The sequence below is a fragment of the Thermobia domestica genome, chromosome 11 (genome assembly GCF_964235325.1).
Source record: "Thermobia domestica chromosome 11, izTheDome1.hap1.1, whole genome shotgun sequence".
NCBI classification, from domain to species: Eukaryota; Metazoa; Arthropoda; class Insecta; order Zygentoma; family Lepismatidae; genus Thermobia; species Thermobia domestica.
In genome coordinates this window covers 264,176,418-264,201,507 of record NC_137464.1, presented here as the reverse complement: position 1 = coordinate 264,201,507, position 25,090 = coordinate 264,176,418, and the positions used below count along the sequence as shown (strand labels likewise).

Here is a 25,090-nt window from a genome sequence, read left to right as displayed (position 1 = left end):
TTGTACCACGCGTTTGGTTTTTGGCCCAATTTCTCCCCTTGGATGAGGTTCTATTACCTTATATGGTTATATGGTCATGTATATGGGTTCATTTCCTATCATAAGGCGTGGGTACATTGATGCACCATTTAAAAATTTGGGAGGGGTATCTTGGCTTATCCACTCGGTTTTAGAAATTGTTTAATATAAGCATTTGGTATCATAGTACAGGACTTCAATATGTATCACTATAAATTTGGATGGTCCACCTCGTTCCCTTGCATAGGTAAAGAACTACCAAAAATCAAATTTCGGAGGTTATTGACCCCGTTTGATAAGGATATAACACGTTATATGGGTATTACAGAGGTTTATTACCTTCATATGTTTATGTTCCCTTTTAAATTTGGGAATTATCAAATAACAAAATTCGGTAAACGTTTTCTAGGACCCATTGTAGATGTTGGTGTTCCTCTTATGGCCAAATATTCCAAATTTAAAGGTTATTGATCTATTTTTTTGACACGGCTTTATTATTGAATAAGTACAGGATTTATTGTTTTTCATAAGACACAGGTGTATTTGTGTACCAATCTTAAATTTTGGGAGGAGTACATTTCTTATTGTCATATCAATAATTGGTAATTGTTCTTAAAAATGGATAGTATATCATTCATTGGGTAAATCATTGTCAAACATTAGTATCATCACGTGATCAGTTATTGACATATGATGAGATTAGGGGTCCAGGACATTGACACATTTAAACTTTGTAGGACAATTTGAGAATTGTCAAATGAAATTGCGTCATTGGTTTTGATTATTCCAGCCTATGGACCAAATATAAACGTAAGAAATACAATGTGCCACAGGATTGACCTTGATAAGGTAGTGTACAGGGATTCATTTCCTTTGTTGTGGTACTTCTTAAGTTTGAGTACACACTTGTAGAAAACAGTGGGTTCTACTCAGGTAAACAATTGACGGACATTATTGACCTTATTGAACATATAATGATATGATTAATTCTAAGACTTAGGTATATCGGGAGAAGTATTCTTTTGGGAATTGTGATAAACAGAACTTTAACATAATGCGCGAAATTTGAAACAATACTTTGAACTTTAGTCACAGCTCATAATCTAAGATCATTTGCGGTGATTGATTTGACCTTTAGCTTTAGAAATCTGATAGCTAACCTTATTGAATCTTATGACTCACAGTCTTAAAGGAATACATGCTACAACACTGAAATTTAGTCACAAGGTGATGTAATCTGACACTGGCAAAGTTATTGTTGATGCAATTTGATTGGTTGATCACTATCTCTCGTGCAATCTGATTGGCTGATCACTATCTTTCGTGCAATCTCATTGCTTCATGGTTTTCAAATCCTTGCTGCATTCAGTTTTAAATCTTGTTTAACATTTAATGTTTTTGAAATTTTTGTTTGAAACTTTGGTTTGAAATTTTTTCGTTTGATATTTTTAGTTTGAAAATTTTTCATTTGAAATTTTTGTTTCAAAATTTTTCGTTTGAAACTTTGGTTTGACATTTTTCGTTTGAAATTTTTAGTTAGAAAGCTGTTTCGAAATTTTTGTTTGAAACATTTTTGTTTGAAATTTTTTTCAAATTTTTTGTTTGAAAAACGTTTGTTTGAAATTATTTGTTTCTGATATATTTGTTTCAAAATTTTGTTTGAACTTTTTTCGTTTCAAATTTTTTAAAATGTTTTGTTTAGAAACTGAAATTTTTTTGTTTGAAATTTTAGTTTTAGAAAAATTGTTCGATTTTATTCTGTTTAAAAATTTTGTTTAAAATTTTTGTTTGGAAAACTGGTTTCAAATTTTTAAGTTTGTGCCCTCATTAGTGAAGAACCGAACTGCTTAGAAGAAAATTTGGTTTGAAATTTTTCGTTTGAACTTTTTTGTTTAAAAATTTTTGTTTTGAAATTTTTCTTTGAAAATTTTTTGTTTCAAATTTTTCTTTCAAAATTTGGTTTGACATTTTTTAAGTTTGTGCACTCATTAGTAAAGAACCGGAATTGTTTAGAACAAAAACTTCTGGCAACATTGTTTATCATGGTGCAATAGTACAAGTCAGAACATGGTGTTGTACTTGAAATGAAAAAAAAACAAATGATTGAAATGGATCATTTTATTACACTGCACTGGTTAATCACGTACATCCATACCAGATAAAGGATCTGGATATTGTCGATACAATATATTTTGAACTTCTTGCACTAGTTTGTCTTTAGCGTATAATTTTAATTCCAGTTGAAGTCTTTTAAGGTCTATTGCAATATCAATTGGTGGAAACTCAATGTCCATTTGATCACAAATTAACTTTTTATTAATACAGGTATGCACCCACGAACGACGTTGACAACCATCACAACATCTAGATACATGTTGTACAATATGCATGACACATTTCTCAAAATAGTATTTTTTCAGGAATATACTTGTTTTGTTGCACACTTCCACTGCATGTTTAACACACTGTCATGCTTTGACGAATTTGTTCCATTCCGTTTGCGTTAGGTACACCATGTTGCGAGGGACATGCAAAGTACTCTTTTTACGTAACAGCACCATCTTCTATTCCAGGACTGTACGCAGCACAATTTCATGATTTGAGCCTACTGATTTGACTATGGTCGCATTTAGCTCATCATGAATATAATCATTCATTTGATGGATTCGTGAACATAATATTCGCCATTCTTCAAAGTTCAGTTGTACACCAAGTTGTTCTGCTTTGCCCAATCGAATCACAAGTTCAAATGTTCTAGCACTGATATCAATCATCACATGTTTTGTTTGAAATATATTTATTGGATAATAGCTTGAGAAGATGAATTCTTTATCGTTAGAAGTACACTTTCCTGCTGAAACGCACTTGCTCAAATGATTTCATGGGATGACACTGTACATGCTGATTTATAGAACTACGGCTGACGTCATTGGAAAGAAATGTGCTGACGTTTGAATTCATGATTTCATCACAGTTGCTGACGTCATGCTGACCAACCAAATTCATAGATCGCATTCAGCATACAACTACGTCTGATGTCAAAGGAATATGCTGACGTTTGAATTCATGATTTCATCACAATTGCTGACGAAACCAAATTCACTGATCCGGCTGTGTACTAATTTCAAATTGACGACTTCGACCCAAAAATCCTTTTTAACATAAAGATACATATCCAGTATTTAAGAAACGCAGCAGTTCTTCTTGTTTTGATGCTTCCATGGGTAAATATCTTGCTGGTAAAATTATATTCTTATCATTTTCAAACGTCACTACGATTCTTAATTCAAACTTTGTATGGATTATTTCGCTAGCTAAGACTCTATAAGGTACATTCTGTTGTAAATCAGTAATCTTGGTAAATGATTTTATCACATCACGTGTGTTTAGAAAGTGCAGAAAGTAGCCATAATATTGTTATCATGAATACTAACTCGAACGATGATGCAAAACTGATGACGTTGCATTATCGTGTTCTAGCGTGTACTATTGCACCATGATAAACAATGTTGCCAGAGGTTTTGTTTTAAAAAGTTCCGGTTCTTTAGTAATGAGTGCACAAACTTTTAAAAATTTCAAACCAAACTTTGAAACAAAAATTTTAAACAAAAATTTTTCAAACAAAAATTTCGAAACAAAAATTTTCAAACAAAAAATTTAAATTAAAAATTTCAAACCAAATTTTCTTCTAAGCAGTTCCGGTTCTTTACTAATGAGTGCACAAACTTAAACATTTCAAACAAAAATTTCGAAACAAAAATGTTCAAACAAAAAATTTTTAAAAAGAAAAAATAGAACATTTTTAAAACTAAAATTTTAGATAAAATTTTTTTCAGTTTTGAAACGAAAAAAACTAAAAAATTTCAAACGAAAAAAATTCAAACAAAATTTTGAAAAAAATTCTAACAAAATTTTGAAAAAAATTTCAAAACGAAAAATATTACAAACAAAAAGTTTCAAACAAACGTTTTCAAACAAAAATGTTTTGAAACAAAAATTTCAAAAATATTTCAAACAAAAATTCGAAACAAAAATTTTCAAACAAAATTTGAAACGAAATAATTTCAAACCAGTTTCAAACAAAAAATTTGAAACTAGTTTCAAAAAAACTGAAACAAAAATTTCGAAAAAACATTTTCAAACTAAAAATATCAAACGAAAATTGTCAAACCAAAATTTCAAACAAAAAATTTTCAAAGAAAAATTTGAAAAACTTTTTAAATGTTAAAACAACTGAATGCAGCAAAGATTTGAAAATCATCAAGCAATCAGATTGCACGAAAGATAGTGATCAGCCAATCGGATTTCACGAAAGATAGTGATCAACCAATCAAATATCATAAACAATAACTTTGCCAGTGTCAGATTACATCACCTTGTGATTAAATTTCAGTGTTGTACCAGGTATTCTCTTAAGACTATGAGACATAAGATTCAATAAGGTTAGCTATCAGATTTCTAAAGCTAAAGGTCAAATCAATCACCACAAATGATCGTAGACTATGAGCTGTGACTAAAGTTCAAAGTATTGCTTCAAAATTCGCGCCTTATGTTAAAATTCTGTTTATCACAATTCTCAAAAGGATACTTCTCCCGATATACCTAAGTCTTAGAATTAATCATATCATTATATGTTCAATAAGGTCACTTAATGTCCGTCAATTGTTTACCTGAGTAGAACCCACTGTTTTCTACAAGTGTGTACTCAAACTTAAGAAGTACCACAACAAAGGAAATGAATCCCTGTACACTACCTTATCAAGGTCAATCCCGTGGCACATCGTATTTCTTACGTTTATATTTGGTCCATAGGCTGGAATAATCAAAACCAATGACGCAATTTCATTTGACAATTCTCAAATTATCGTATAAAGTTTCAATGTACCAATGTCCTGGACTCCTAATGCCATCATATTTCAATAACTGATCACGTGATCATACTAATGTTTGACAATGATTTACCCAATGAATGATATACTATCCATCTTAAGAACAATTACCAATTATTGATATGACAATAAGAAATGTACTCCTCCCAAAATTTAAGATTGGTACACAAATACACCTGTGTCTTATGAAAAACAATAAATCCTGTACTTATTCAATAATAAAGCCGTGTCAAAAAAGAATAGATCAATAACCTTTAAATTTGGAATATTTGGCCATAAGAGGAACAGCAACATCTACAATGGGTCCTAGAAAACGTTTACCGAATTTTGTTATTTGATAATTCCCAAATTTAAAAGGGAACATAAACATATGAAGGTAATAAACCTCTGTACATACCCATATAACGTGTTATATCCTTATCAAACGGGGTCAATAATCTCCGAAATTTGATTTTTGGTAGTTCTTTACCTATGCAAGGGAACGAGGTGGACCATCCAAATTTATAGTGATACATATTGAAGTCCTGTACTATGATACCAAATGCTTATATTAAACAATTTCTAAAACCGAGTGGATAAGCCAAGATACCCCTCCCAAATTTTTAAATGGTGCATCAATGTACCCACGCCTTATGATAGGAAATGAACCCATATACATGACCATATAACCATATAAGGTAATAGAACCTCATCCAAGGGGAGAAATTGGGCCAAAAACCAAACGCGTGGTACAACATATTGCTTATATTTATATTTTAGCAACTTTTACCCATGAAAGGGAACAAGGTGGACCACCCAAATTTATTATGATACATGTTGAGGTCATGTACTATGATACCGAATGCTTAAATTGGAAAATTTCCTAAATTTAAGGGGGTTGGCCATGGTACCCCTCCCGTAAAATTTAAAGGGGTGCATCAATGTAGCTATGTTTTATGATAGGGAATGGACCACTATACATAATCATATAAGGTAATAGGACCTTATCCAAGGGAATAAATTAGGTCAAAAACGAAACACGTGGTTGTACTAAAATTTGGCAATTTCGTACCCATGAAAGGGAACGAGGTGGACCACCCAAATTTATAGTAATATATATTAAGGTCCTATACTATTATACCAAATGTGTGAAATGGGTGATTTCTAAAATTTAAGGGGTGGGCCTAGTGATGTGCAGCGGGAATATTCCCGGTGGGAAGGAATTTAAAAATGGGAATATTCCCGGGTATTTTCCCTGGCCTATAAATTTCCGGGAAGGAATTTATTTCCTTTTCTTTACTTTATCTTCCAAATTATAAGAACCATATGACTAATTACTTTATTTTAATATATTATGATTTAATTTTAGGTTTTAAAGAATTTGGAGGTTAAAAAATCCAAAATTCTTTGACTGTACTTTATATAACTAATAATATTTTTTGTTCCATTTTGATTTGCACTAAAAAGTAAGGTAATGTTTAGAATTGGGGGGCCAAAACTAGCAAAAATTAGGATGATTTATGGTAGAATTGAATTGATAGTGATGTTCAAGTAGTCAAGAATGTATCGAACACATTTTTTAGGGCAGTAGGGGATTTATACAAAACGTAAAGGTAAGTGGAAGTGATTTATGTGAGAAACGAAAGAAAAGAATTGTTGGTAACGAAGATAGAAAACAACGTGCCATGCGGCGCTTTAACCCACCCTATTTGCTAACGCTCGCTCTGCAACGCTGTCTGAATTTAATGTTGGTAACGTAATTTAACGTATGAAACCATAAAACAAGCGCATCGGAATAGAATATCGCAAAAAAGTAGGTGCAAATCTGTCCCCAATGTTAAAGAACAGCCAAAATTAGCAAAGTACTAATTACAAATGATGAAAAGGAACCATTTTGTAAAGTAATTTAGAATTATGTAGAAATAGAGACGAAGTACTATTAACAAACCCTGAACCACCATTAGTAATAGACGTCGGTCTGTCTCCTCTCTCTGACTCGAACCCGGACCTCTTTTACATGTGAATTAACGTATGGAATTTCGAGAAATAGGTAGAATGAAAGGTCGTGTATGGGAATGTTAAGTGCTAAATTATAAAGATAAGTAAGTATCTTGCAAATTTTGTGAACATAAATATGTATGCGCAATTGTTGGTAAATTGGTGAGACATGTATCTTCTAGCATATACCCAATCTAATTAGTTTATAACATTTATAAATTTAATGTGTTTATACTATCAGCAATCGAGTCAAGTTGGGCAAATCTACTTACATATAAATTTAAACTGTTACTATATAATTTCTTCACACATTTAATTGTTAGAACATATTGTAAATAAATATACATTTATGCGTACTCTCTAAATATAATACAGTGTTAATAAAGTAACATGGTATCGTTCAGAATATACATTTTAAAGAATCCTCTGTGGCCAACAGTAATAATATGCTGTGATATAAATATTAATTCAACTTTGAAATCATAATATAGTAATAGAATGCAATTTTCTTTCTGATTGAACATAAATTCCCGGATAAATTCCCATTTTGGGAATCTTCCAGGGAATATTCCCGAAAAATATCTTCCCAGGAATTTACCCATCACTAGGTGGGCCAAGGTCCCCCTGCCAAATTTTTAAAGGGGTGCACAAATGTACCTATGTCTTATGATAGGGAATAGGCTCCTATTCATAACCATATAAGGTAACAGGACCTCATCGAAAAGGATAAATTGGGCCAAAAGAACAAACACGTGGTACAACGTATTGCTTACGTTTATATTTTGGCAATTTCGTACCCATGAAAGGGAACGAGGTGGACCACCCAAATTTATAGTGATTCATACTAGGGTTTTATACTATTATACCAAGTGTTTAAATTGGGCAATTTCCAAAATTTAAGGGGTGTGCCAAGGTATCCCTCCTAAATTTTTCAAGGGGTGCATTTTTATACTCATGTCTTATAAAAGGTAATGGACCCCTGTATACGCCCATATAACCATATAGGATAATAACACCTCATCAAAGGGGATGAATTAGGGATCCGAAATTTGAATTTTTGGCAATTTTTACCCATAAAAAAGAACGACATAGGCCCCCAATACTGATAGAGGCACATGCTATGGTCCTAGGCTACCATACCAAATTTTTAGATTTGGAAATTTCCAAAATTTAAGGGGGATGGTCCTATGTACCACTGCCAAAATTTAGGGGATGGGCCAAGGTACCCCTGCCAAAATCTAGAGGGGTTGGTCCTATGTATCCCTAGGGCATCTATATTATGTAAAGAAAACTAATAAGTGAATAAGTTACATTTCAAAAATAGCTTTTGAGATTAAGGTAACAAAATTATTTTAATCATCCTAACTCTGAAGTTATGAACTACACATTTTAATTATTTGATGGACGCTCAAGTATTAGAGACACGGAACACAAATATTTTAAAAATGACAGGACAGTCATTATACAGAAAAATAATAAAATCAAAATTTGCTTTTACTGCTCGCAGAATACTTCTTTACCCTCTACCTTCAAAATTAAATTAGACATGCAGAAGGAAGTACAAAGGAAAGGTAAAACCATAAATTAAAAGAAGGACTATATTTGGAAGAAAACTATTAAGAATTTTAAATATCGCAAAAAAGCAATTAAATTGTATTGAAAAATGCTTTATTCAAGCGGGGAAGGTTCAGCATATTGCTGCTCTACCATCTAACTCTTGTGAAGGAAATACATTAACTTATACAAAAAAGATACAATCAATCGAGTACAAAAGATATGGTGATATACAACAAAAAAATATAAGTAGATGATAAAAAAGAAAAGAAAAAAGTGATAAGATACACACAAATGGGACGCAGACAAGGTTGGACGACGACAAGCCTGGACACTTAATTTTAGTCGCTCCCGACAAGGTTGGAGAACGATAAGGTTGGACGACGACAAGCTTGAACACTTCTCAATTTATCATCTTGCGCTAGACTCGAACGAATTCCTGAGGTATGCAAGCATGTCCTGGTCGATCCCGACAAGCCTGGACACATTCCTGGGGTGTCCAAGCTTGTCGTGGTCGATCCCGACAAACCTGGACACATTTAATTTTTTGTCGCTCACAAGGTTGGCCAACGACAAGCCTGGACACATTCCTGAGGTGTCCAGGCTTGTCGGGATCGATTTTGGATCACTGACGACAAGGATGGCCAACGACAAGCCTGGACACATTCCAATGGGCCGATTTGGTGCATTCAAAGCACGTAGATCTGACAAATTCAACTGTTTATTCACTTGTACGGGTATACAAGGGCACTTAGTGTTATCAATGTACAAGGGCAACTGTTCTCTCTGATTATAGTGCAGTGTTATTTTTATACCACCGTGATATTCATAAAAATCGTAAGAAGCACCACAGACATGAGGGTTCAAACCTATTCAAGTCATCAGACTTTGGAGCCGCTACGTTTTGACGACAGCGTATCGGCGCCAGCTCAGTTCGGCGAAAATTTTATGTACAAGGGCACACATCCCATTTAATAATTATTTAAGTAAAACGAAAATTTTGTAAATAATAATAATCTCTTTTAATAAGAGAAATAAATTTAAAATTCGAAAATCCTCTAGTAGAGGGCAGTAGCTGACTGGCGAGAATCAGCCAATAGCGATATAGATGCGAGCCATGCAACTCTATATTGAAGGACATGTATGTATGAACTGGAAACGCCTTAACTGGTAGAGTTTTTTGGAACACACATTTCAAATTGGGTCGTTGACGACAAGCCTGGACACATTCCTGGAGTGTCCAGGTTTGTCGCGGTCGATCCCGGTAAGCCTGGACACATCTCATTTTGGGTAGTTGACGACAAGATTGGACGTGTGGATATTGATCCGGTTTGAACTGCATGCACTTGATGCAATCCCTGACGTGCTTCTTCATATCAGTTCTCATCTTTCTCCAATAAAATGACTTCGAAATAATTCTCACTGTTTTGTCAGTACCTGGGTGATGAAATTGATCATGATAAGCAACTATTACCTTCTCCACTAAAGATCTAGGGATACAAATTTTCCATGAATCAGGGAAATGAAAATCTCTGTACAATAAAATGTCATTATCTAACTTAAAGAATTTTGACCAGTTTCTGGAATTTCAAGGTAACTCCTCCATTACTTCACCTTCTAGAAAATAAATAATAGGTAAATATTCAAAATCTTCGCGTTGTAAACGACGAAGTTCTTCAGGTGATACCTTAAGGATTTCATCTTGAATGACCTGTAAAGAATGGACACGTTTAGTAGGTAGATCTGTAGAAGGAAATAAACGTAAAAGTGCATCTGCACACAAATTGTCGGAGCCTTTCTGGTTACGAATTTCATTATCCAACTGCTGTAATTCAATACTCCACCGTAAAAGACGGGTGTTCCAAGGTTTAGCTTTGTCCAGCCAGCTGAGGTTTCCGTGGTCTGTAATGAAAATGACATGATGACCAATTAACAGTTGACGCCATTTTCGAACGGAAAGATGATGGCCAAACATTCTAACTCGTTCACGCTGTACCGGGATTCGGATGACGTCAGAGTCCTACTAATAAATTGGATTACTTTTTTCTTATCTCCTACATATTGATAGAGGGCTGCGCTGATCCCGAGCCGAGAGGCATCTGATTCAATATAGTAGGGTAGGTCAAGATCTGGATGTGACAAAAGAACGTCTTTACATATATCAGATTTAATTTGCTGGAAGGCATTTGCGTGGACATCCTCCCAACGCCATTTCTTAAATTTTTTAAGAAGTTAGAAGAGTGGTTTCATTTTTTGTGAAAAGAGAGGAACGAAAGAACGAGACCAATTGCAAAGTCCTATAACAGATTGTAAAGATTTTATGTTAGTAGGTCGGGGTAGGTTGCGTACAGCTTCCACACTTTTTGGATCCTTTTTGATGCCTTCAGAGGTGATGAGAAAACCTAAGAAAGAAATAGAGTTTGTACAAAGTAAACATTTCTCAATGTTGAGAGTAAGGTTAAATTCTCTAAATTTCTGAAAAATTTGTTTTAACAGCTGAAGTTGTTCTTCGAAAGTGTCAGTAAAACATGCGAGGTCGTCGATGTACCTTAATATTTTAGCGTGTAATTCGGGTCCTAATACTCTCTGTAACATACTATTCAATACACTACTACCATTTTTATAACCAAAACATGTAACACGATACTGATAATGTTGGCCTTCAAAATTGAATGCGGTGTATTCCTGTGATTTGGGAGTGAGTAACGCTTGATTATAACTGCTCACTAAATCAAGAGAGCTTAAGAATGGTTTACACCTGACCTTCAGCAACAGGTCCTGTATACCTTCTGATTTAGTTTGTCGTAATTCGATGTACTTGTTCGGCAAACGCAGGTCGACGCATACTCTCGGTTTGCCATTTTTCTTAGGTACAACCAAGATGGGGTTGCTTAGGATAGAATTGGAGTGGCAAATTAACCCTAGCTCTAATAGTTTATTAATTTCTTCTCGAACATCAGGTAGATACTTATGTGAAGTAGCGTACTGTTTTCGAACCAGTGGTTTATCAGTCTTGACTTCCATTTCATAAACAAAATCCTTACAAAGTCCAGGATAGTTGGTAAAAATATCCCTATATTCGGATAAAAGAAAACGTAATTGTTTCTTTTGCTGTGGCGTAAGGTTGTGGGTTCGATTCACAGCATCACAAATTTGTTCATCCTGACGAATGTGGACGCAGAGATCGAAAAGTTTTTATCGGCAATACCACCTTCTTCGTCATCTGAAATTTCCTCTAATTTGTGCTGGTCAGGTAAAAGGTCGACAAGAGTTTGTAAATTGTTGTACTCCATAGAAATAGTACCCTGAGATAAATCTATTCTACTACTTAGAGCTGTGAGAGCATCTAATCCTGGAATAAGGTCTTGGTTTAGTGATTCGGTAACATAGACTTTTAAATAAATGGAAATATTATCAATTTGTACTGTAATTAACGTATAGACTCTTACTTTTCTTTTCACAGACCCACTAAAATCAACTAGGAAAATGTCATCGGCTGGAGTTAGCTTTGGTGCCGTGACGGCAGCACTTATAGGTTCCAAAGAGCCAAAGATAAAAGAGAGAGATCCGAACCTGTATCGCATAACCATTCTACATCTGTATTACAAACTTTTACTTTAATTTTTGAAGAAATCTGAGTTGGCTTAGAATTAACATAGTGGTCTATACTATCGGTGTCCGATTCACAATCACTTCTGGCTAAATTTGGGTCTTTACAGTTACATATGTGCGTATGTGTTACATAAAAATATTTAATTGGGCCTTCCGTAAAATGATTAACATTGGCTGATACTCGACCCCTAGTACAGCGTTTTAGCTGTTTCCCTGAGAATCAGAGTCTCGTTCGTTACGATGATTTGACCTTTTATAATCAGGTTCGTTATTCCTATTTTGATTGTCCTTTTTACGAGCATAGAATGGTTTATTACCTCTGCCTTTCTTATTTCGGTGATCATTTCTTCGATCTTTAGAATTACCTTTACGTGGTTTTGGTTGTTTATTGTAATTATGAGGGTTACGATTCCGATTTTGCTCGTGGTTAGTGTTTTGATTACGAGAACGTGGTTGTCGATCGTTGTTGTCAAGATCATTTGCATTTCTCCTGTTCCAATTACCGCCTCTTTCGGCCTTGGTATTATTAACTTTCTGATTGTAATACCTGTTCTGATTATTATTACCATAACCGAAAGATCTCTGATAAGTTTGAGGAGTTTGATTCTGCCTATTGTTAAAATTGTTACCCTGCATATGTTTTTCCTCTCTAGTTTGTTGGAAATACAATGTTTCTCATTTCTGAATGGACGCCAAAAATTCTCTAATATTAGTGCAAGAATGTAAATAAAGTTCCGTACGAAATCTCTGAGGTAACATATGTATAATGTCTGTTCATATCAAATTCTCGGGTAATTGCGGTGTCAGTTCTCTAAGTTTGTTAAACTGATCTAAAGCAAAAGCATGTACTGAGTCATGAGTCTTAGGATTGAATCGAGTTGCTTTACAAGCTGACAGCCTGTGCTGTATCGTTGCATCACCAGCGAAAGATTCAATTAGCGCTTTTTTAACCTCTTCTAAAGACTTAAATTCCTTATTACGTGTGTAATACCAGCTTAAGTCTACACCCTCCAATACGTGAGGTATGGCTTGTACTAAGGCTTTTTCTAACAATTTAGCAACTTCCGAGGCTAATGCTAACTTGCGCAGATATGTATTTACTGATTCAGTAGCGGGATCACCTTTAAATTTAGGTAAATACGCAATAATTTTCGGTGTAAGGTGGTCTTTTTATTTAGTTGTTTCTACTTCCCTATGTCTAGTTTCACGATTATTACGTCTAAAATTTCTATTGGTGATGGCCTTAACAAGAGTTTCGTCGCTGCTGCTAACTTCACTATGTTCGGTGTTAGCTGAGTCACTGTTAGATTTGTATTCAGTTTTAACGGGAATGTCACTATCAGTATTAGCTTCCGATTCCCGTGATTTGTTTTCGATTCTTTCTACTTTTTGATATACTAACGCGAGATCGTGCCTAATTTCTCCTATTTCACGCTGTACTACTTTAATTTCAGCGTTGTTCTCGAAAGCCTGTTCATTTTTAACTTTGACGTCATAATCTAACTGTCTAATCTCTTGGTAACATATCTGAAGTGACCCTTCGTTCTTTCGGACCTGTTCTTTTAAGTCTACGATCTAGGTTTGTTGTAATATTATCAATTTGAAATATTTTTGGTATATGTTTTTATTATTTATTTATGTTGTTCGTACTCTAGAAATAAATATTGAACTCTCTGAGGTCTGTGAAGACCTGGTGGATCCGAAATCCCGTAATTACCTCTGTTGTGGAGCGTTTCTCCGGTTGAGTTCGAGGTGGCCAGTGAACATTTTTGTTTTTTTTTTCTATTAATTTTCTTTTATGTTGGATGCTTGTCTCTCATTCGGCTGTGCTCCTGATGGATAGGAATGTTACAATTTCTGCTGACGTTTGTTTATGTGTTTCTCGAAAATGAAATTTAGACATTTTTCATTTTTGGCATCTAAGTTTTATGAGATATACTACATTTCATCCAAACTTGATTTCTTACAATACCTACCCTTTAAACGCAGATATATATATATATATATATATATATATATATATATATATATATATATATATACCCTTTTAACGCAGATATATATATATATATATATATATATATATATATATATATTTTTTTGCTACATCGTGATATAATTTAAAATTATACAATATTTTTCTACACTTTGGGAAGTGAAATGTTCTTCACTTTTATGAGTTATGTTCTGCCAAGCATGAATTTTTCAAGAAGGTCTTTGCATACTTTTTCCACGTAGAAGTTTTCTCAGCTGTCATGTGTCTCTCCAAATATGAACTACAAGTTTTTTCTCGTAGTCTCAGCACACTCCTTAATCGTTTGTGTTAATAAGTACCTATGTAAATGCAGGCTCCCAGTAAATATTTTTTTTTCTCTTTGGATACAACATGCTCGTGAACACGTCAACAAATTCTTATCAAATGTCATCTTAGACTAAACCCCTTCCCACTTCTGGCAATATGAATTGACAGGTATCTTGCTAATCATTATCGTTGACTAAATCGCTTTCCAGACTTGCATACAGTGTTTCTTTGAATTATAAACTTATGATATGTTGGATGTCAAGTTCGACTAAATCACATCCCACACTATATTAACGTTACTGGTTTTCTTCTGCATATTCTAATGTTTCCAATGTGACCGGTCAAATATTCTATCAATTTGCATGTGTACTGGCAGTGATGCTTGACTAAGTCGCTTTCCTCAGCCTTGCCATACAAGCTATTCCTCTTCAGTACGTGTTAATGTGTTCAGCAAACAATTCTTTTATTAAGTTCCTTTGAAATTTCCTGGGACGTAATTGGTTCATCACCATTACGAAGACACATATGTCTCGCCAAATATGATCTACAAGTAAATCACTTATCACACTCACAGAGGTCGACAGTTTATCAGCTGTATGTGTGAACAAAAGTTTGGCAGGTATTCTCGTACTTTCCGCACACATGCAATAAATCTCTTTCGGCATTTTTTTGGACGCAAAGCTTCTCAACAAAATGTATCAAAATGTGTGTTGAAAACTGAAATTATTTCGGCTCTTTCGCAACTTTCTATCACGTAATTGTTTCCACCTGTGTATTAACATTATTTTGCCAGGTCTTTTCTTAAATTAAACCTGTTTTCATTGCGTGCACACAAATATTCTTTTCTCAGTAGGTGTTGTCACGTATTCTGAAAATAATGTTGTTTTGTTCTAAACTGCTTAATACATTCGTGGAGTGCATATCATTTCTTAACTGTATGAAGTAACATGTATCGTGGTAAATACGACCTTCGAATAAAACCTTCATCACATTAATTTTGTCTTAGATTTTTCACCTAAATCTGATAATACTTGCTTAGAAAATCTTTACTTAAAATATTCCTTTTCAACACTGTCAAAACATGAAGTGTTATTCTCCACTATGTATTATAACGTGTTTGGCTAATATTGATTTTCAATTAAAATTGCAACCCTACTCTTTGCATTTAGTTTTTTCATCTACATCTATTAATAAAGGTACTCTCCAAATTTTCCTAACATTTTTTTTCCACAATGTTCACACGTAAACTGTTTTTCTCTCTATGTGTTGACGTGTGTTCTGAGAAAGTTATTCGCTACCCCTTTCCCCTAATTATTCGCATTTAAATGCTTTTTCGTCTTAATGTGTTAACATATGTTGTGTCAAATGTGACTTTTGACGAAATCTTTTTTCACATACTTTGCACGCAAAATGTTTCTCACCTGTATGTATTAACGAATGTCTTGCCAAATCACACTTTGCTCGAAAGCATTTCCCGCATTCCTGGCAGAGAAAAGGTTTTTCACCTGTATGTATTAACACATGTCTTCTCAAATCTCTTCTCACACTAAACGTCTTTTCACAATGTTCACACATAAAGGATTTCTGACCTGTATGTATTGACATGTGTTCTGCCAAAGATGTTTTTTGTCTAAACCCTCTTCCACATTCTTGGCATATTAAAGGTTTTCGACCGGTATGAATTAATATGTGTCTTTTCAAATGTGATCTTTGAGTAAACCTCCGACCACAATCTTCGCACATGAAAGGTTTCTCTCCTGTATGTATTAACACATGTGTTCTCAAATCTCTTATCACACTAAACGTCTTTTCACAATGTTCACATACAAAGGATTTCTCACCTGTATGCATTAACATATGTGTTCCTAAATCAAATCTTCGACGAAATCCTATTCCACATAGTTCACAAGTAAAATAAGTCTCAATTGCATTTATTGACATACCTTTTCTGAAACGAAGTCCTTCTCGAAAGCATTCCCCAGAATCTTCGGTAGAAAGTGCTTTTTCATCTTTATGTCTTAATACATGTTTTTTCAAATCTTTTTTCGCAATAAACTTCTTACCACAATGTTCGCACATAAAAAATTTCTCCTCTCTATGTGTTGACATGTGTTCTGCCAAAGATACTTTTTGTCTAAACCCTCTTCCACATTCTTGGCATGTAAAAGGTTTTCTACCGGTATGAATTAACATGTGCCTTCTCAAATTTCCTCTTTGAGTAAAACTCAAACCACAATCATCGCATATGAAAGATTTCTCACCTGTATGTATTAACATATGTGTTCCCAAGTCAAATCTTCGACGAAAACCCATTCCACAAAGTTCACACGTAAAATGTGTCTTACCTGCAGGTATTGTTATACGTGTTGTCAAACGAAATCTTTTTCCAGAGTATTTCCCAGATTCTTCGGAAGAAAATGCTTTTTCACCTTTATGTCTTGACACATTTTGTTTAAACACTTTCCCTGTAATAAACTTCTTTCCACAATGTTCACTCGTCAAGGATTTCTTCGCATTATGAGTTGACATGTGTTCTAATAAACATGCTTCTTGTCTAAACCCTTCCCCACATTCGTGGCACGTAAAAGGTTTTTGATCGGTATGAATTATCGTGTGTTCTAACAAATGTGATCTTCGACTTAAACTCTGACCACATTCACCGCATGTGAAAGCTTTCTCACTAGTATGAGTTAATATGTGTCTTGTCAAACCTTGTTTAAAAATATACCCTTTTCCACACTGTCCACATATAAACGGATTTTCCCCAGTGTGAGTTAATATGTCTCTTGCAAAAATTGCTCTTGAATGAAATTCCTTCCTACAGTCTTGATACCTATATGGTTCCTCAGTACTACATGTTATCATTTGTCTTTCTAAAGGTGATCTTTCAGCAAATCTTTCGTGAAACTGGATGTAAGTATGAGATACCTCAGCTGGAAATGAAGTTATCTTTCCTTGTCCAGTATGGCTATAGTCTTTTCTGGAAAATTACGTTAATGGTATCTGTTACTTATTCAACTAAATAGGTAAACAAAAATTAAAAATGAACAAAAAATGCATGCTTGCATGTAAGCACATTAAAAATTAAGTAACACATTTTCATCCGTCTTTTTGCTCAAATTTTCCGTGTTCATTCGTGGTTATTCGTGTATACAACTTAGATGCGAGTATCAAGTGTTCACACTTGGCAGCAGATCATGTGGTTCTGACCCCACCGTAAGCTATAGTTCAAATTTTTTTAGCCTTGCTGATCAAAGTGTCGTTCAACCCAAATCCAATTCAAACACATGAAATTTGTTATATAAAATATATACTAAAATCCAGTTGGCGAATGGCCAACGGTTTACGATTCTAAATGAAAGGAGCCAATTGACGTATTTTCGTAATATATAAGAACAACATAAAAAGCTTCATACACAATAAAAATAAATTAATGACGCATAATCAAGTGCAGTTTGGTGATCACAGTATGAAGGTGCTACCAGACAACGGACTTTCGAAAAACTAAGTTTTAACGCCGACGTCATAAAATATGACTTAAATGTGAACCCACACAATTTTTAAAAAATATCTCAACTTCTACACCTAAAATTGGAGGTATCGTAGAACAGAATTTTTGAAATATCTTTGGGCAAAGATTGTTTCTCCAGAAACGTTTTCCTTCCTGGTAACGCCATTTTCCCCCTAATTACGTGTCTTTGCTTATGATGAGTACTTTTCTTCCTCAGAAAAGCATGCCAAAAAATCAAATTTTCAGCGTACGCAACACTCATTCAAATCACAATTTTGAAACTCGAGTTATAATAGTTCACTTTACGGTAAAAAAAAAAAATGTATCGACACTCTGTATACGGAATATGTACGTAATGTTATGGACATTATAGATGAGATAAGGTTATGAAAACAAGTTTCAGAAAGTAAAATTTACATGATAGTATTTACCTAATATTATCATAAAATACTTTAGGGCATTTTCAAGAGACGGTTTGACGTGATTAGCGTCATACAGCGAGCTAAGGTAATTTCTATATTGAAAAGGTTCGTGACATAATCCAAGAATGATATCTAAAGATGCAAACCAGATTTTCTGTAGGGATCAGCGTTATGACAAAAGTCAGTTATTTCGTAATCACCCTTACCTTTACCTTTAGAACAAACTTGCGCAAAAATGATGGCTTGCATCTTTCAAAATAAGTAATGGATAATAAACCAAACTAACCTCACTAAGATCACGTGAAATCATCTCTGGGTATACCCAGTTATTTTTACAGCCCAAATAATATCAACTTAATGTGGCATTATTTCACATTTTAAGCTATTTTTTTTAAAACTACCCATTTCATATATGGCTGAATTTAATACCCACTATATTTCTGTTTAATTTTCTAATTTAGATTTCCACGAAATTTTATCGGTTTTGCTTTATCAGCAATTGAATAGAAATTACAGTCCCAAATTCTGCTATTTCGCGACAACATTATGCTTTTTCTCACTTACTGTAATTGATTCTCGTCATTTGATGGAGAAATAGATACCTATCAGCAACGTTTCCCGTTTAATCCTGATTTAAAGCCCGTCAGAAGATATCATAACATTGTTTACTATTTTTTGTTAAATATAACAGAAAATCTCACTGTGTACTGTGACACAATTAACAATTTATCTACCCTTTACGAGTTCTACGAACACACCAAATCATTTAATAATGAAATCACTTCGAAATAAATCACCATCATTGATCACGGTTGGTACGCAAAACTGAATTCCAGAGATAACCGCGCCATAGTTTTGAAAGACTACCGTTCCCATTGATAAAGGAACGAACTTTTCAATTCGTTTTGTGTATGAATGTAGAACAAGCCACATAAGAGTTCAAACGTGATGATCAGTTCACAACACAAAAAGGACAAAACAGCACGAAGATATAACAATCAAAAGAGAGATGGGCACGAAAAACGCAATGGACAGAACATTAAGCGGACCAATACCAACAGCAAAACTTTTACATAGCAAGACAAGATAAAACTATACGTTATATGTTTCAACAAGGAAATAGGCTAGTTAATGCCAAGAAACCGCATAGACACACACCGGAAAAATATTTTCCCACGGGCGAGTGCAAATATAAAAACACATTACTGCTAGTCAAAGGAAAATTCGACCGAAAGGAGTCATACGCTACTCAGTTTGCATTGGAAGAACGCTATGAAAACGCACATTTAATTTGTAAGAAAAATAAATTACTTATTAATATCGAGTCACATCATAAGATTTTACCACTGATTAGACCAACCGAATCATCTCTATCATTGTATGAAAAGGATACGTGCCGCAAAACTGAAAATTAATCCCATTTGTCACTTATAAAGGCATATTATAAGTAGTTGAGATAAAAATATTAAACTCAAATACAGCGTTCTTACTACATTCAAAATTTGCTACACAGTATATGCTAAATATTTACATACTCTAAGATATTGAACTTTAAACTATTTTCATCCGGTATTTAAAAAGAATACTCTATGCTAGGATAACTCCGGAAAACTACAGGCTATCGTTATATTGTAAACCTATTAAACCAATTATCTCGAAGGAGCAGAGGACTCAGGCAGTTTCCTTTCAAACAGTCATCAACTTCACACGTCAAGAAAGAAAACCAGCTGTATCTACAAAGAGAAAGATAACGATTCCAGCAAAATCGTACTTTCTTCTTCCAATCGAATATCAGAAAACACTATGTTCCAAGATCTTTCTATATTACACCTGTGCAAACTTTGCGATATTCATTCGGGTTTGTAGCGATTATCATGAACACATCCAGTGATAACGTCACGATACTAATGTCGAAACCAAAATGTCATCCAATGTCATCCTGATAGACAAATACACCCCAGTGTAAGAGAAGTCAGAGAAATTTCTTCACCAATCAAGCAAAAACATGTAAAGAACAACAACAATCACAATTTCGGTAGAAAAACGAACAAAAAATTAAAGAAACATTAAAACTCATTGCTTAATAATTGAACAACAATTTATTTTATACAATTTCAAATCTTCCAGAAGAGCAACAATTCAAATACACAATGTACTTATAAATACGGGGGGTTTCGCTTATTCTCCCAAAAAAAAAAAAAAAAAAAAGGATATTTTGAAACATATAACCTTAAAATACGGATTGACATAGCCGCGTCGTTCAACGAACGTACATCACCAATTCCTCGACCAGTTAGAGATCAGATTAATAGGCAACTACAGCAACTGATAAAAAGACGTTAAGATTATTCAGAAAATGAGACATAGTTTATTCTTCTCTTCTGCAACATTTGTATAAAAACGAATTCTTAAGGTTTTATTGCGGGGGTCCATTTACAGAAGCCAACCAGTTAAAAAAAGTATTAGAACATTACATTTCAATACAAAATCTTGAATTTCGTTGATTGCCAACTATAAACTACAACAACAAATCAAAGAGAGCTATCGACTTACATTAGAGGAACGGTCCGAACTAATTTATTAAAGGAGCATCTAAACCAAAGATATTTTGACAAAATCAAAAGAAATTTGATTTCATCAGAAGGTCTATTTATGTGGGACTAATTCTCTGGCAGGATCTCACGAAACGGATTGGCTTTCTGAACACGTCTTCAGAAATTCAACAACAAAGTGTCAACCCCAACTTATCCAAAACTGAAGAATTCTATCTCTATTTACCAATGGATCTACACCTAACGTCAAGGAAACTAGATATAATCTCTCTACACAGGAATCATATTTCAGCCGCTGAACGAATTAACCTACTTTTCAAATTATTACGAAAAGATTCTCAGAAAGATTTTGACACTAAGTTGTCAACTCAATATCGTCATCTACAAGGTCGATTCGATTTACAGAGTCATTTAATTTTAATGTCCAAAACTTGCAGCAAATTATAACCTCAATGAATATGATTTTCGACATGAATACAGCATGTTACACAACTACTTCTCAGACTTGTTTTCTCCTTGGACTATACTCTGAATAGTCATCTTAACTATTATCGTTCTTGTGACAACTGGAATTTCCCTTTATTATTTAGATAAATGTGTGCTCGAAACAGTGATTTAAAAAACTGAATCATCTTCCAGCATGTTATATCTGCCGGTAGTCCCTCCAACCATCGTTATTGTGATTTTATATATACATTTATGAGGCACCCGAAAACAAATATTGAAATCTACGCACGGGCGCACGCCAATTTTCCACTTATCATACAGGGATTCCCAGCTACATCAAAGTCACAGATTCTCAAACAAAGAAAAGCCACCAGCTCAGTGATATCTTTATGCTAATTACTGATTTGGTTTACAAATATTAAATTACTAACACTGAAGACAATAGTCTCAATCTCGAAGAAAGTGACGACGATACCACCGCTAATCCTGCTCCTATGAAGGAAAAAACGTAACTTCAACAATATGGTATTCTCTGATCTTTCCATCACCATGTGTCTTCTATACATTCCTCTTCTTCTGTGCTCTAGTGACTTGGTGTACCAGTAGTTAGTTGTTTCGTTAAAAGTTATTGCGATTTCAGTGCCTTATATTTTTCATGGAATTGATCAATTCCCATTCATACGTAATTCAAAAAATATTGTAAGGTTATTTTTACACCCATAAGGGCGGTGCAATAGCCCAACTATTTGACTCTAATAAATAAAACAAGCACAGTGTTCTATGATTACAGCAGTTTGATGATTACAAAGACCGAAGACGTGAAAATGCCGCAGGGTCAGTGCCAAGTTACGAGTACAAGTATATCCAGTATAAAAGGAGAAGCGTCGAATACTTCAGAGTCAGTCTACTCTGAAACTAACATTATCTTACTTTTTTCCTCTGGTCGGCTACGTTTGGCTGTGATTACCCCTACCTTCTGTTGCCTACATGTGGTCTCTGAAAATTAACACACCCCTCTTGGCTGCGACTTTGCAATAGGTTACCCACAAAAATTCCTTCGGACCAAGATTTTAGACACTAAGAAGACAAGAAAAGGGACACTACTGTGTCACCGGATGCTCTTTTTGTTAACGTTATTGTACTTAAGTGTTTTTTATACTAAAAAAGGTGCAGGAATAAAACTTCAGATATCGCGTTTTTTGACTTCACTGATCATGATAACAAAAAAGTCTTGAGTTTCAACTGCCATCTCACTGAACTATTATATAGCTCCCTTTGCAATGCTTATCTCTCAATTCTGAACTAACAAATCATCATTAAACACGATTCAAAAGACCCTAAAGGCATCATATAATGATATTTGTTATAAAAATTTATTCTTTCCTTGACATAATAACTACTGAATCCTTGTTTTTGATTGGGAAAATAGAAGCAAAACAGAAGGGTATTTACTACAGCATTCTATATATACAATACTGTTACAATTTCAAGACCAATAAATACACGAATGGAAAAGTATGACATTATGTGTCATTAAAATATTTCAGGGAAAGGGAAAGCAAAAGTGCAGTTAAACCAATGTCGTCGTGTGCCCTATAATAGAAAATATATTACTGTTTTTTTTTTAATCAAGTTACTTCTACTGCGATTAATGTTTCAGAAGACTCCTCTTAAAACTAAGGAGTAGATTGCATCTTGATTAAGTTATTGATAAATGATTTTCTCCTAATGAGTACCTTCTCCTAATAAGTAGAACAACTCTTCACATTACTCAGCAGCGTCTAAGTATAAAATTTCATTTTATTACGTTCTTATAGTCATATATATTGCACGAATTCATGTGAATGAATAAGACTCATCAAGGCTTAAAGATACACAAACATACATAGTTTTCACATACATATATATACTGATTACAATAAAATGCTAGGCTAACACAGTTGTGACATTTATGTACTGATTAAATTAAAATTTAGGTTACATCTACTGTCAAAGAAAAACACAAAAAATAGACATTTTAATATTATCAATAACTAAATTCTTTTACATATTTAGGTATTCATTCATTGAATAAAAGCAGTGCTGTAATAGGTAGGTTTTCAGTAATCTCTTGAAATCTCTTTGTTCCGTCATTCGAATATACTGACGAAGTTTATTAAATGATACCCATAAATGGTGGATTCTTTTCGTATAACTTTGCGCGATACTGTTCGCTGGGAATTTCATCAATACGCCTGTTATCGTATTTATGTGTTGATGGTATGATAAGAGTATATCATTTCTAAGTGATCGAGAATGTGACGCTCAGCCATCTCCAAAATATCATATTCTTTCATGAATGTTTATACTGTATCAGTTTACTTCAAAACGAAGATCATTGAATTTTAAAAACATCTCGTAGCGACGCCGTGCGTGAAGCAATTTGCGTTTTCTCGATTTCAGGAGTTTACGTTGTTTTGAATACCTCAATATGTATTTGTCCTAGCAAATTGAAAAATGCTGGCCGTCTCACACTTGTGCAGAGCTCAAACTTTGATCTCTTAATTTTTTTTTGCCTAAAATCACTTCAAAGTTGTGAAAACCGAGGCCTAAACTTGCAACATTTTTGGACATTGAACACACGTTTGGGAAGAGGAAACAACTGACGTAGAAGTCTGAATTTGTGTGTGCATGTAATACGGTGTCATAACTTTATACACAAAAATTTGCAGACATGTAGCTGCGCTCAAAGACTTGAAAATGTAACGTAAATTTGGTTAATTATGCCAATTCGACATATTTCTGTGTCCAGTATCTCCAATGGGCCTGGATTAAAAAGAAAATCTGAAAATTTGGGAATAGTTACTCTTTAGTATACCACAACACACACTACAGCGCGTTTTGTGTTTTTGAGCAGGAGGGGATCAAAGAAGGGAATGACATCATATTCTAGGAGGTGTATTGTTCTCAAATTCAACTGAAAACTTGTTGTTTTGAAGTAAAATAAAGAAGGATAAATGGTTAGCCCGGTAAAGGCTCTCAAGCTTCTTTCTTTCCTCTAGTTGTGACTCATCGTCTTATCACACCCACAGCAGCACTGGTGAAGAATACCGTTATCAGCATAAGGTGTGAAAAGCCAAAATGCACACTTGGCAGAAAGTCCGTAAGTACTCATTTCTCTTGCTCCTTGCTATATCAATGATATGCAATTTTCTTTATTCTTGTTCTAACTGTCAACTCATGAAGGAGACTTGTACTTTCGTTTGATCTACCTTCCCAAGTCAGTGTTTACAGTAGGTGACCGTTAACTGGATGGGGGACAAAGGCAATATTTTAAGTTCCTTGAATGTCGGCCTACATGAGTCGCTTATTTTGTCCCCTGTTATTGTTCTCAAAGCCCGTTTTTTAATTACGAACAATATACTACTTTTTTGGGAACTTCTCCAGAAGATTATGCCATATGTTGGCAAAGATTGAAATAGTGGAGCGGATTTTAGTTTAGCGTCCCTTTCAGCAGCGAGGCTATGAGACGTGAACCTACTGATTAACGTGAAATCCGAACCACATCAGCTCCCGCCGGGAATCGAACCCGGATCTCCCACGCCAAAGGCGCGTACGCTAACCGCTTAGCCACGAGGGAGCTCTAAAGATTGAAGAGATCGAAATATAAGTTATGAAGCATATCTAGATGTAAAACATTCGATACATTTTATTGCATAGAGCATTCCATTGGACTTTTAAGCCACTGAAGATATGCGTGTTTCCTAGGAAAGATTGTGATTTAGACAGTCCCAGAAATTTGGTTGAGTTTGAATACATTATGTTTT

At 34.3% G+C, this 25,090-nt stretch overlaps 2 protein-coding genes across 8 annotated transcripts in view; both read right to left on the bottom strand.

The window, feature by feature from the left end:
- Positions 1-25,090, bottom strand: part of LOC145665034 (uncharacterized) — a 487,711-nt gene that overhangs the window by 334,421 nt on the left and 128,200 nt on the right. The gene's annotated exons all lie outside the window — the stretch shown is intronic.
- Positions 13,132-25,090, bottom strand: part of LOC145665036 (uncharacterized) — a 30,178-nt gene continuing 18,219 nt past the window's right edge. For all 3 annotated transcript variants that reach the window (XM_081732269.1, XM_081732270.1, XM_081732271.1), the window contains exon 3: positions 13,132-17,332. In XM_081732269.1, coding sequence (XP_081588395.1) covers positions 15,691-17,332 — 1,642 coding nt within the window. In that variant the 3' untranslated portion in view covers positions 13,132-15,690. The remainder of the gene's footprint in view (positions 17,333-25,090) is intronic.